General features: G+C 43.1%; 2 protein-coding genes across 3 annotated transcripts; both read right to left on the bottom strand.

The window, feature by feature from the left end:
- Positions 1-533: 533 nt before the first annotated feature.
- LOC143552053 (glucan endo-1,3-beta-glucosidase 1-like) lies at positions 534-3529 on the bottom strand. The gene is made up of 4 exons (XM_077042357.1): positions 3408-3529; positions 1791-3044; positions 808-835; positions 534-699 (listed from the first exon to the last, which is right to left on the bottom strand). The coding sequence occupies exons 1-4, from the start codon at positions 3472-3474 to the stop codon at positions 537-539; spliced, it is 1512 nt and encodes a 503-aa protein (XP_076898472.1). The 5' UTR covers positions 3475-3529; the 3' UTR covers positions 534-536.
- An 868-nt stretch (positions 3530-4397) lies between these two features.
- On the bottom strand, positions 4398-6468 carry LOC143552052 (5'-adenylylsulfate reductase 3, chloroplastic). Of its 2 annotated transcripts, none has more exons than XM_077042355.1 (3): positions 6341-6468; positions 5606-5735; positions 4398-5498 (listed from the first exon to the last, which is right to left on the bottom strand). In XM_077042355.1, the coding sequence occupies exons 2-3, from the start codon at positions 5653-5655 to the stop codon at positions 4472-4474; spliced, it is 1077 nt and encodes a 358-aa protein (XP_076898470.1). In that variant the 5' UTR covers positions 5656-5735; positions 6341-6468; the 3' UTR covers positions 4398-4471. The 2 variants fall into 2 exon arrangements, with proteins under 2 accessions (XP_076898470.1, XP_076898471.1); XM_077042356.1 differs by having other exon boundaries at positions 5606-5729; positions 6341-6393.
- Between the last annotated feature and the right edge of the window lie 6601 nt (positions 6469-13069).

Genomic DNA, 13069 nt, shown 5'->3' with positions numbered 1-13069 from the left:
GCATTAGATGGTCCACAAAAAGAAATACTTCATGCAAGTAAGAATATAAATTTTTTCTTTTTTTTTGGTCTTACAATAGAATTAATGTTGTTTTTTTTTTCCTTTTAACGAATATAATCTCAGAGCTTGCTAAGAAGTGGAAGCAAATACTTGCAGAAGAAGAGTTTGGAGTTATTCACCAATTTATTAATTCTTGCATATTATTGAAACGAGATCAATGGTACTTTTTATTAAGGATGTGGCTTGACTTGTAACTATTGGGCTGGCTACAAAATTGAACACTTTTATTAAGAAAGAAAACTTGATGTTCAACACCATCATCTTTAGATGAGCATTGACACCGCCGCTAACATACAGTCTACATTCCTTCCCATGAATGACTAAATACAACATTATACATCCATCCATCCATACCAAAAAATAATCATAGCCTCAGCTCCATCTTTGCCGTCGTTTTCCTGCAAAACACAATAACCGTTGTCAGTCAGTCCACACCAAAGTTTAGTTTAGTTCCAAGTAGAGGTTAGTTCGCACCTTCAAGAAACGGACAACCACAAAATGTATAAATAGAACATGATGCCAAAAACGACTCCCCAACCGTCCTTAAGAGGCCTCGTTCCAACAAACCTTAACGCATCCACCCCGCTTGTTGCATTCGTCGAGTTCACCACCGTGTCGGTCCTATTGCTTATTATTTTACTGCACCATATTCAAACATCATCAGCCTCAATCTTACAAAAAGGATAATATGGTAATCTTACATAAAATGGTTTTTTTTTTTTGGAAATGACAGAAAATATAGCTAACCTTCCAGGAAATACACATGCCCCGTGACCTGCAGTTGGTACAAAAACCAGTGCAAGAAGACAAGTCACTACTCAGTACATAATATAAAGCAAGCAGTGAACATGATACAAAAACTAATGGGGCCCCTGCATGGTATCTAGTTCTTTACAAGGGCTAAAATGGTAAAACATATATAGTGTACAGATTTCATTGCATGATTTATTTGTATCTAACCATTAATAGCTATATTTTTATTGTGTGGGTTCTACTGCTTTCACTCCATCAGTCAGAGAAAGAAAGAAAACATGTATGTGCATTTTTGTCTTACAAGTGGATGACATACTCATAAGTCATAACTGTTTTTCTACAGTATAAGCATCCTATGAATCATACCAAGGTTTGATGTAAATGATTCTAGACTTCTATACTGTAATATGCCATACAAAAACATAAAAAATAAAAAATAAATAAAAAAATAATAATAAATAGTGTTGCAGATGTCGCTAGTCGGTACCACCTAGGATTAATCGGATTGGAGTTTTTATGTGTAATTTTCATATTAATATAATTATATATGCATTAATATGAACAAAATACTTAAAAATAGTTCAAAATTCAAACATCTAACCTTAAACATAGCAAATCAAGTACTTAAAAGCTTATATTACATATGGTCTAAAAGTGTATTTGAGCAGAATTTGTTGGGCCGGATTTCACTAAAAAGCTTATGGACATGTTAGGCGATTTGGACCGATTTTATTTGAGCGCCTATGACCGATTTTATCTGCCTAGGACCCATTTTGACAGACTAGCCAAAATCGAGGCGCCTGGGGTCCGCCTAGGCCGATTTGCACAACACTATAGAAAGAAAGAAAAGGTTTTTAGAGCTGGTAAGGTTTGCTACCATCACACCCACCACACACCCTACCGATAGTTTTGCTATGAGTGGGATTCTACTAGGTACGTTTGTTTGATGTAAATTATGCAATGAAGGAAGGACTTACTTGGATCAGTAGTGGTGATTATGGCCACACCTTTGAAATCACAAGAGCCTGCAGCTCTTCCTTGTTTCTCATAGTAACTATCAAATGCATAAGAAGCATGATTCTTAACATTATTAGGCGAATAACAGCTTTCCCCTGGTTGAATCTCTGAGCAGTTAGCTCTTCCGGGCCCACAAGCCCAATCCAAAGCTGTTTGCAATGTTTTACCATCAACACCATCCATTGCAACACAAAAGGTTTGATTTGTAGTATCATTCGCCAAAAACTCGCCACTCCCGGACACATGAAGCAAGTAAACGGGAGTCGTATTCGCATAAAACAACCCCCAATTCGCCTCGGAAATGGGTGACGTTCTCAAATCTTCATTAAACAATTCATATATGTAAACACTAGAAGTGACCTCGGGATGAAGCGGGGTCCCGCTTCTATCCAAAACATGCTTAATCAAATTAGAGTTATACGTGTCGGCATTATCGATTGTTGCATACGGCTCCTTTGAATCACCTTTTGAAGGCCATCCGGTTTCTGTAACAAGAACTAAAACATCGGAAGCATTTAGATTCTTCATTGATGAATAAGCCGAATCGATCATAGCATCGAGCACGTTTGTATAATGCAACAAAGTATTAGGATCCACCATTTCTTTTGAAGGTGTTAACGGCTTAAACAATGAGTTATCTAAGGGGACAACCCCTTTGTTCTGCATAAACACATAGTACGGGTACATATTCATCATTAGTGGTGAATTAGTCCTTGAAAGAAACTGAAGCAGTTGCTTTATAACGGGCGAAAGGGTTTCATTAAAATAAGCTTGAGAAGGTGGGAATGGATCAAGAATAATGTTCGAAGCATGTGGGGTCGAAATCTTGATCTGAGTATGCAAATTTGAAGCCACTAAAGCACTGTAAAGTGCTTCAATAGCTGGCATTACCATGGAAGACAACGAAGGGACCGTAGTCAACACCTCATCGCCTACCGCCACGGTGGTGATGAGTGTATCGGGGTAAAATGCAGCCACATTCCGGTTAATCCAGTTGGCTGCAGTGGTGTTGGATGACCCAATACCAAGAATTTGGTTATTTGGTACCGAAATGATGACCCGAATCTTGGTTTTCGATAAGGCTTTGAGAATATGGGTTACCTTTTGTTGTTGCAGGAATGAAACTAATTGTGCAGGGGGGAGTAAGTTTGTTATATCTGTACCTATGTTAACTCCCACAAATGGTTCATCTTTTGCTTCTTGTACCTTAACCTCTGCAAAGTATTCAAGAAAATTAACATTAGGTTTTGACTTTTTTCACCATTAACTCAGTAAAAATCAAATCTTTTCAAGTGGGGTTCTTGAATTAGTGCATAAAAAGTGAAAAAAATGTGATTTTTGAGGTGGGTTTGTAATTTTGGTAGCTTTCTTGACATTGGTTTGACTATTTTCATCATGACTTGAATAAAAATCAAATCTTTTCAAGTGGGGTTGTTGAATTAGTAAACAAGAAAGTGAAAAAAATGTGATTTTTGATGTGTGTTTGTAATTTTGGTAGCTTTCTTGAACTTTGTGCTCAAGAAACTGTATTTACTGACATGGTTTATGAAATCTGTGATAAAAATTGAGCTTTTTACCTGGTAATGCAGCAGTGGAGATGAGGAAGAAGATGAGAAAGAGAGCAAGGAGTCTAAGAACAGCCATTAAAGAGAAGTTTGAGGTCTGCAACTTTCATGTTCTATAAGGCACAGGAACAAGACAGTATGAAGTTGGGCAAGAAATCTTTGAGAGTAGTTTTGACTAGTGAGATCTAGAGCAATTGAAGTTAAGATATATATTTAAATGACTATTATGCCCTCAATGGTAGTGCCCACACTTTTGGAGCTTTGGCTCTTTGCACTTTGTTCCTTCCTTTTTCTTGGATTTGAGGATGATGCAAAATCATCTGTGTAAAATAATGGGTACTTTAAGTCTTTAATGGTGGTTTAAAGTTTGGTAGGAATATTTAATGCACAATAAAAACCATATTTTCTACTATTCTAAAAGAATATAAATATTTTATTTGATTTTATTCAGATTTATTATGGTTTTATGAGCATTTAAAGAATAAAGATTTTACTTGTGTGATGCTAAAAAAAAACTTGTTTTATGTAATATCTTTTGCCAAAAAAAGCTACAGAAAAAGTCTCATATCGTTTATAAAAGTTTTGGTACTTTAAAAAGTTAACTATGTATTTACAAAATCAGAATAATCAAATTTAAGAAATAAATAAAGATCATAACATTGAAAATGAAATAAATAGTTAAATACAAATGTAGAATGTTATATCCTATTTTTGGATTTATATCTTTTATACAGTTAATATGATTCATATGTTAATTTGTATACCATTTCTTTTACTTCGCATCTTATGAAATTATTTTTATAAATTAAGATTTAAAATTAGGCTTGGTATCTAAAACATTTTAAAATAAAAATATAGAAAGGAAGGAGCGTATGAGAGGAAAAAATGCCTACAAAATGTTACAATATTTATTTTATATTTTTACTCATCAAGCTGACAAGACCAAAACCAGGACTAGAAAACAGGAAAAAACAAAACACTACACGATATTATACAATGACTAGAACCAAAACTGTGCATTAAGCTGCAAGCTCTCAAAAGCATAAACAACAAACACTCTTTTAGTCTTTTCTTCATCATCTAAGGGCGTTGATGAAAGCCACCAACGAGTCGACATCCCTCTTCTCCGACGGATACTTAATAGGCCTCGACGAGTGCTTCGGGAAGAAAAGGATAGTCGGGAAGCTCCCGAGCTGCAACTCTTGTTGTGCAAACGTCTTCTGATCACCATCCGCTCTAAACTTCCCAATCTTCACACCACTTCCGGCTAACTTATCCGCCAATTCCACATACGACGCTTCCATTGCCTGACAGAACGGGCACCACGGTGCGTAAAGAACCACCATCCAACCGTCTTTTTGGTCTTCCATCTTCAAAAGGTTTTCAATCCCCGCTCGGCTCAAGTTCACAATGTTCTGGCTCTCAAAGATATCAGAACTCGCGTTTCCATTTACCGAATCATTTCCATTTCCATTAACATTTTCCTCCTTGAGGTTTCCTTTATGCAATCCACATTCTTTAGCTTTGGCATCCTCCCACCACCATCGCCCTTCCCTCTCGTGCTGACCGGGCAACACCGCCCTCGTGCACGGCTCACACCCTATCGAGATGTACCCTTGAGCATGCAACGAGTTAACCGGTACCTCCATGGTTCGGAGGAAGTTCCATATATCATTACCTGCTACATTTGCAACAGGGTTCCACTTCACCAAACTACCCGAACCACCATCCATCCCTTCAAAAACCGGGTCCACTTGAACCACCGGAACTTCGGATCTAGTCCCGGGAGATTGGTCTTTTCTTTGGCCCGTGATCCAAGCCCGCAAACCCTTCAAGGCCCGCCTCAAAGGTCGCACCTTTCGCACACGGCAGCATTCTTGATGACCGTCTTCATAAAACGAGAACAAACCCTTGGTTCTAACCAAAGCCTGCACTTCAACCGCGCCAGGGAACATGTACTCGATTCGAATGCCATAATGTTTCTCAACCGTATCAAAAAACTTGTAAGTTTCCGGGTTCAACCGCCCGGTGTCAAGGCTAAAAACCCTGAACGGGCGTCCGGTCAAGTGAGCATACTCTATCAAAGCAACATCTTCAGCACCACTGCAATCAAGAACCAATTTTGGGATGTTAAAATTGTATTCCAACATATATTAGGTAGTTGTAAATCATGTGTTAACAGAAGTTGTAGTGTTAGATTATTATATTACCTGAAAGCTATAGCAATATCATTCCCATATTTTTCAAGGGCTTTATCCATAATTTCAAGTGGAGAAGCCTTCTCAAGATCCTGAGCCAGTTTCTCAATGTCCTCAGCAACTATTGATTTGTCCACTACATCTGTATAATTAACACACAACATACAAGTCATTTATTGTAGTTGAAAGCTTTATAAGCTACAAATCTCCATATCACTTCAATCAAGCACTAGGTATGAACTTTAAAATATAAACTAGGGGTGCAAACGAGCCAAGCTGAGCTTGGATTGAAACGACAATAAAAATCATTTAGTTATCGAGCTTGAGCTCGAGTCTTGTATAGGAAGGTCGTTTAGGCTTGGACCATATTTTAAGTTTTACTCCTTTGGACTTGTATGTTTTAATTTCACACTACACAGACAAGCTCGAGCTGAACTTTGGCTCTACTACACAAGCTCAAGCCGAGCTTTTGACTTAAAAAGATTTTTCTCAAATTATATAAAATTAATTAAAATATATATATAAATCAATTTATAAATAATAAATGAGCCGGGCCCGCGTGTAAAAACTACTCTCTCTGGATCTTTAGAAAAATGTGCTCGAAAGCTCTTGCAAGTCAAAAGAACCCGTCGTAAATTTTGAAGCTTTAGTTAAATTTCAAATTGCTATGACATGAAAAAACTCAATTAACACATTTATCCTAAATTGAAAGCCCTAGAAAAATAACAATAAATTAATAATACATACCAGCAGCAGCAGCAGCAGGAACAAAGACAGTGGCAGCAGAAGGAACGATTGAATCATTCCTCTTTTGTAAAGGTAAAGGTAAAGGTGAAGGTTCTGCATTATTCAATGCCTTCACAATCACCGCCGTAGATCGTTTCCAATTAAAATTGAGAATGGAATACAAGTGATGAAATGTATATGTATTATAAACAGAGAGAGAAGAAACTACGGATGATCAAAGGTGAGGGGCGGTCTTTAAGGTTCATTGAACCTGGACCTCATTTTGTCTTTTGTGACACACGCACTACATGGATGACGTGCCACTTTCTAAAGGAGCTTCGTGTGGGCCGATGTATATTTGTTTGTAGCTTACTTAATGGCTTACGTCGCCACGCTCTCCTTCTAGGCTCTACCACCATTGTTCTTGTTGGTCCGAGTCGCGGAGTCTATGTTAGGGACGGTTTACTCGTTTGTTGAGTCTTTCACCTATGGAAGGTTTTAAGTTGCACCTGAAGCGTCATATAACTAATGACGGTTAAAATCTTGTTACTATTAAAATGTTCTTCGATAAGGTTAAGTTAATGGCTTACGTCTTTTTAACTTAGTGATGGCACAATTGGTTTTTCTAAAAGAGGTCGTTGGTTTGACTTTTGGCGTTTGTCTCAGAAGCGGCTTTACTTGGTTGTTGGGGTTCCTGTCTACGATGGGGTTTCAAATTAGACCTGAAGCGTTAAATACGTGGAAACGGTTAAACTTGTTACAAGAAGATCCACAGAATATGTTGTTAAGTTAATGGCTTAGGTCACTTGATGGGCTGATGTCCAAAAGAGAATATTGTATGTGCTACGATTTGTACGTTATTCTTTATTTTAATATAATCAAGGTGAAGAAACACTAAGTAACCCCGGCTGATTACGGATAATCTTGGGGTCAAGTAGATGTTTCCAACGAGGGTTAGGTCCGGCAAAAATGGTTATTCTTCTGATGACCTGCAAAACAGACACCGTGAGCTCGTCACTGAGAAGGGGGGGTACCTCCTTGTGACCACCCTCCGGCGTAAGAATCAGACTAGATTGCTCTGAATATAAGTGTATATTAAGAGAAATAGCTAGAGCAGATAAGATAAGATATGATATGGTATAAGATAAGATAATGATACCGTTCCAAGGTGTTGGAGTATTTATAGCCGAAGGTAGGTTTCCAAGCAGGTACAACCAGCTGTATAATATTCCTTTTCTACCAACTGTGGGCTACGCACGTGCCATACTGGTGGTTGGTGGGTAGGCAGCGGCTGATAGTGACATGGCCGGCTGTGTACTATTCCTTTTCCACCAACTGCAGGCTATGTACGTGCCACGATGAGGGTTGGTGAGTAGGCAGCGGCTGATAGTGACATTAAGTACTAGAGCGTGCTCCTCGTCGTATTATTGTCAGTGAGCTGTCACCCTGTGATTGATTCATGGGCTGCTTTGGTCAGATCTTGTCTATTTTGTCCATACCTTGGCAGGTATAGTACAAAAGATCCTCCAGAAGCGTACGGACTGGCTCATTTGGGCGGGAGTATTCCCGGCTTGCTCATTCCTTCTTCAGGTGACTACTGAATTATTGAGAGTTAGTGCCTTGTGCGTGTAGCCTTACTATTAGTGCGGGTAGCCTTCCCTGATGGCTTGTATCCGCAGCTGCGGGAACAGGCGGGGTACGTTACCATTGGGAGGCTTTTCCTGCGGGAACAGCTGGCGTATGCACGTAAGGTCTTCATCTCTCTGAGCATGGTGGGTCCTGCGGAACTAGTTGGTCTTTGCGCAGACGTCCCTCTTCAAGGTGAGTCTTGCGGGTCCAACTGGGCTCTGCTGGGACCTACCTCTTCAAGTCCCCCCAGTCCAATGTTCTTCTCATGAATTGTTAATAAGTGAGGTGAACTTTTGGACTTAAGCAAGGGGTTTTGAAAAGGGTTTTTAGTTTTAAGGTTGTCCGTGGGGATTCTTCCCGCGGTTTCCCTAATGTCACGTGCAGAAATTCCCGACTTTTTTGCTTGATCTTTGGGTATGATGCGGGTAGGTGTGTAACCTCCTCGCAAGTCAGGAGCGTTGAGTTTCACTTGTGTAGATTCTCCACGAGGTTTTGGTAGTTTTAGACATAGTGATCAATTATGTTAAACAACCAATTCCATCTTGGAGCTTCAAACAATCTAGTTCTCAACGTTCCCGCTATGCGGGGATGTTATTTCCCTTTCCACAAGCATGGCCCAGAAGATCCTTCTTGGTTTTAATTCCCTGCAAGTGCTAAGTATGTGAAGGGTTTCGCCTTGACACTGTACCCGCACTCGTCTTATAGTTACTTGACTTCCAAGGTATTCTTGGCTTCAATTCCCTGCAGGTGCTAAGTATGTGAAGGGTTTCGCCTTGACACTGTACCCGCACTTGTCTTACGGTTTCTTGGTTACCAAGGTATTCTTGGCTTCAATTCCCTGCAGGTGCTAGGTATGTGAAGGGTTTCGCCTTGACACTGTACCCGCACTCGTCTTACGGTTTCTTGGTTACCAAGGTATTCTTGGCTTCAATTCCCTGCAGGTGCTAGGTATGTGAAGGGTTTCGCCTTGACACTGTACCCGCACTCGTCTTACGGTTTCTTGGTTACCAAGGTAAGGCGGTATATTCCCTCTTATTTTTGAATCTTTTTGAATCTTTTTGAAATTCGAAGAGTTGGTGAAAGGATAAGAACAGTCCAAACTGTTGAAGGGACGTTAGCGTCGTCCGACGATTTCTTCTGACAGTTTCAGGACGTGCAGGAAGTTATGGCGACGTGACAGTATATGGTCATTCCTGACGCTTTTTCAGGCGCGTGGGCGCGAGTTTTCGGGCGCGTGGGCGCGAAGTTTACGGCACGCGTCCTGTCGACAGCTGTTGCCAGCTTGCTCTTTCCACGTGTCATAGTTTCATTGCACCTGCGCTTTTCCTTCTCCCCCGCATTAAATTCATCGCATTCATTGCGATGAGTATATAAAGGGGGAGAGGGTGCACCTTAATCCACACCTTCACTTCACTCTTCTTATTCTAAACGATTTTCGGCGAATACTCTAACTTTTCCGTCGAGCATTCTCCTGAAATCGTTGCCTTTCATACCTCAAAAATGTCTTCTACTCATGATCCTGAGGTTACTGCCGAAGAGTCCGACGTATACCCTGAGAACCCGATGTCCGCGTCCGACAAGGACGATAAGAGTACTGCTGGCGAGTGCCAGTGTGCTCTTTCCGTCGACCTTTATCAGTACATCGTCAAGAAGTTCCTGCTCTAGCCTTTCGAGCCTGAGTTTCCTGAGCCTCACCAGACGGTGTACGATACCCCCAAGGGCAAGATAGGGGTGTATGCTGCATTCTTTATTTATGGGAATCTCAGGTTCCCATTGACGAAGTCTGTGTACCGTGTTTTGGAGAAACACGGTGTACACTTAACGGAGGTGCACCCGATGGCGATCGCAAAGGTTCGCCACTTTGAATGGGTGTGCCACATTCTGGGCGTTGAGCCCCGCGTCGACCGCCTGATGACCTTCTATTCCTGGAGGTGCATCCAGGGCTGGTACACCTTGATCACTCGGATCAAGGGTTTGAAGATCTGTGCTACCGAGCGCAGTCTTCGGTCTTGGAAGCAGGAGTTCTTCTATATCTCTGATCGTGTCGTCCCTATTGCGATGACATTCAAGAACGGGAGGGCACTCCCCAACCTTCACGCCTCCAACTACCAGGAGGCGGAATGGTTTACCAAGATCTCCCGGATCCAGACTCCGGTTTACCGCTTTGCGGAGTCTGGGATGGTGATGTTTGGGATGAGCCGGGTATGGAAGGATGCCGGTTCTGGGACGCCGCAAGTACCTATCATCCTCGAATACGGTTTGAATTCTATTCCCTACGGTATGCTCCGTCTTTTTTGCTGATTTAAGGTTTTTCTTCTAACTGTTTTTCTTTTATTTTCAGAGGGAAACAACTTGCAGTCGCTTCTGCAACCGCGTGAGAGCGGTGGTCCCGCTCGGCTGGGTACTCGTGCTCTTGATGAGAACGAGTTGCCCATCCTGGAGCAAACGGCGGATAGGTTCGTGGAGGTCTACCCGCCGGGCCACGAGATTTTGAGCGCCACGCGGCCAGGTAAGGGATTCTTTAACCCTCGCCCTCTTCATGCTCAAACCTCTGCTGGAGTTTCCCTAATTTTATCATCTTCTGATGAAGGATCCGCAGATGGGCCTTTCTTCGTGAGGAAGAAGAAAGCTGCCGGCGTGAAGGGCAAGGCGAAGGTCGCCTCCACCGCCGATCAGGGAAATCGGTCCGACTCGGAGACCGAAAGTGAGGAAGTGGCGGGGGACTCTGGTGATGGTGGGATCACTGTTTCAGAGGTTGAGACAGCTGTCACCTCCGGGCAGCCCAGCCCAGCATGAAGAGGCCGGCTCCATCGGGTTCGTCCTCGCCTGTCAGAACCTTCAAGCTCAAGAAAACTCGTAAGTATAAATTAATCTTACCCGCAATTCTTTCCGCCATTGTTTTTAATATTTTGTCTTCGTGCAGGCGTGGATGCAACCGCATTCCAGAGTGGAGCGGGAAGGAGCATCTCTGGACCCATGACGGTAGGTTTGGTCAACCTACCCGAGGCGATGACCCAGGCGGCTGCGCCTGTTTGCAGTGTTGGTTCAGTTGCTCATCCCGTTGAGGCAACTGTTCTAAATGTGACATCATCTCCGCCGGCTGTCAGTGCCATCTTCACTGCATCCTTCACTGAGCTGGCGGTGATTTTTTCTGCGGGCTACTCCGCAGCGGCGGCCACGGTTGTGAGTTCACCTCCAGTGAGTTCACCTCCGATGGTCTCTACCGCGGCGGCTTCAACCGTGCCTCCGGCACCGGCGACTACCTCGTCCCCGGTCGGTTCATCAGGTATGTTCAGGGTTGGGGCTTCTAGCCAATCTCTGCCTCCTTCCCATCTGCCTGACCTCTTGGATGGATATCCCTTAGGTTCGGGAGATGGGTTTGGCGGCTACCGGCCTGTTGTCGACCCTACAGGTGCGTAGGGTTATTTTGGCCTATTATCTTTTTTTTATCATTTTTTCCTAACCGCTTTTTGTTTTTGCAGTTTCGGATTCAAATGAGGTGTATGTTCCACGGTGGAACATCCGCCGGGGAACAACCCTTCGAACGGCTGTGGACTGCGTCGAGTGGGCGCGTCACGCAGCCCCAAGTGGTGCGTTGGGGGAAGCCATATCTAGCTACCAGGAGGGTAGGCTGACGAATGAGCTTCGGATTCTCCTTGCACGGATGCAGCCGCGCGTCGAGTTGCTTTGTCGTGAAAACGACAAGTTAAAGGCGGCGCGTAGCCAGGAAGTGGCTCAGGCGCGGGCTATCCGGGAGGAGAACAGGAGACTTGCCTCCATTGCTGCGGAGAAGGAAAAGGCCTTCAAGGCCCTCGAGGTTGAAGTTCAGGCCCGGCTCGAGGCCCGTTCCAAGGCTACCCAAGCTGTTAACGAACAGCTTAGGTTGGCTAAGGAAACTGCGCGGAACGCGACCGAGAGGGCCACCAAAGCTGAAGCCATTGCTGAGCCTCTGCGCGCCTAGAATGAGGAGCTTAAAGCCAAACTAGAGAGGCTCCAGCAGGCTCATGATGCCTTGGCCATGGAAGACGCCAAGAAGCTCCAAGAGATCTTGGATCAGAGGGGTATGCTTGACCACACTGAGCGTAAGCTGAAGGGCGTTGAAGAGGCTGCTGCTAAGGAAGTGTTGCTTGCCAACCTTAACCAAAATGAAGCCGAACGCGCCCGTGACCAAGCTCAAGCTGCCCTCCAGGAAGCTCTGATCACCAAGGAATGGCTTCTACGAGAAGCGTTGTCGCAGGTATGCGTAGCTTCATAATATCTTTACACTTTTCTTTATACTTAGAAAAGTTTTTGATACATATATTTTTTTTTTGTAGGTTGTGCATCGGATCTTCACGAACACATCTTATGACGATGCCATGAGCGCAGCCCTCAACGCTTCCCATGAGGATGGGGAAAAGGCTGGTTTCCTGCTTGGTCTGGGGTTTGTTGAGAAGGGCATCCCGCCTTCCAACTTCCCTCTTTATGACGTGGACACTGAAGCTGCTTACGACCAAGCAGTGAACCAGTATGCTGCCTTCCCGCATCCGGTGGTGGAGAAGGTGAACGAAATTGCTGCTGCTGATGATGGGCTAACTATTCTCAAGGCTTTCCTTGAACCGCCACAGCCAACTGATGGTGCGGGTTCGAGTGGGTTTGGAGGGAGTGGTCCTGAAGTTTGAACCTTGAGATCCCTTCCCACCGTTAGGATAGATTTACATTTCTGTAGGCGGGTAGATACCTGGCCATTCTTGTAATGTTTGAAATGTTTGTGCGGGTAGGACCGTCACTTTCACTTAATGACTTGCTTTATAAACGTTATATGACTTGCTCATGCATATTATAGTTTAATTTGGCACTTGTTTTGCCTCATAAACAATATATGATTAGCTCGTGCATACTTTAGTTTAACTTAGCAATTTTCAAAGTGTTTTGAATAAGTTAACCTTTCGACGCGTGGTTGTCAATAGGTTAGTGTTCAGTTTCCTCTATCATGATTGTGCGGGTAGGACCGTCACTTTCATTTATTGGGATGACCAATCTTCACCTATAACTGACCTGCGTGAAGGTTTTCCTCATCTTTTCCTTAGAAATTTCTGCCGTTTTTTGTGTTTATGCGGGTTTTGCCGCCTTCCACACGCA

The sequence above is a fragment of the Bidens hawaiensis genome, unplaced genomic scaffold, assembly GCF_021521415.1.
Source record: "Bidens hawaiensis isolate Kalapana, Puna unplaced genomic scaffold, B.hawaiensis_p1.1 tig00016758_1, whole genome shotgun sequence".
Classification (NCBI taxonomy): Eukaryota; Viridiplantae; Streptophyta; class Magnoliopsida; order Asterales; family Asteraceae; genus Bidens; species Bidens hawaiensis.
Note: the sequence above shows the minus strand (reverse complement) of the source record. Positions and strands in the feature narration are given on the sequence as shown.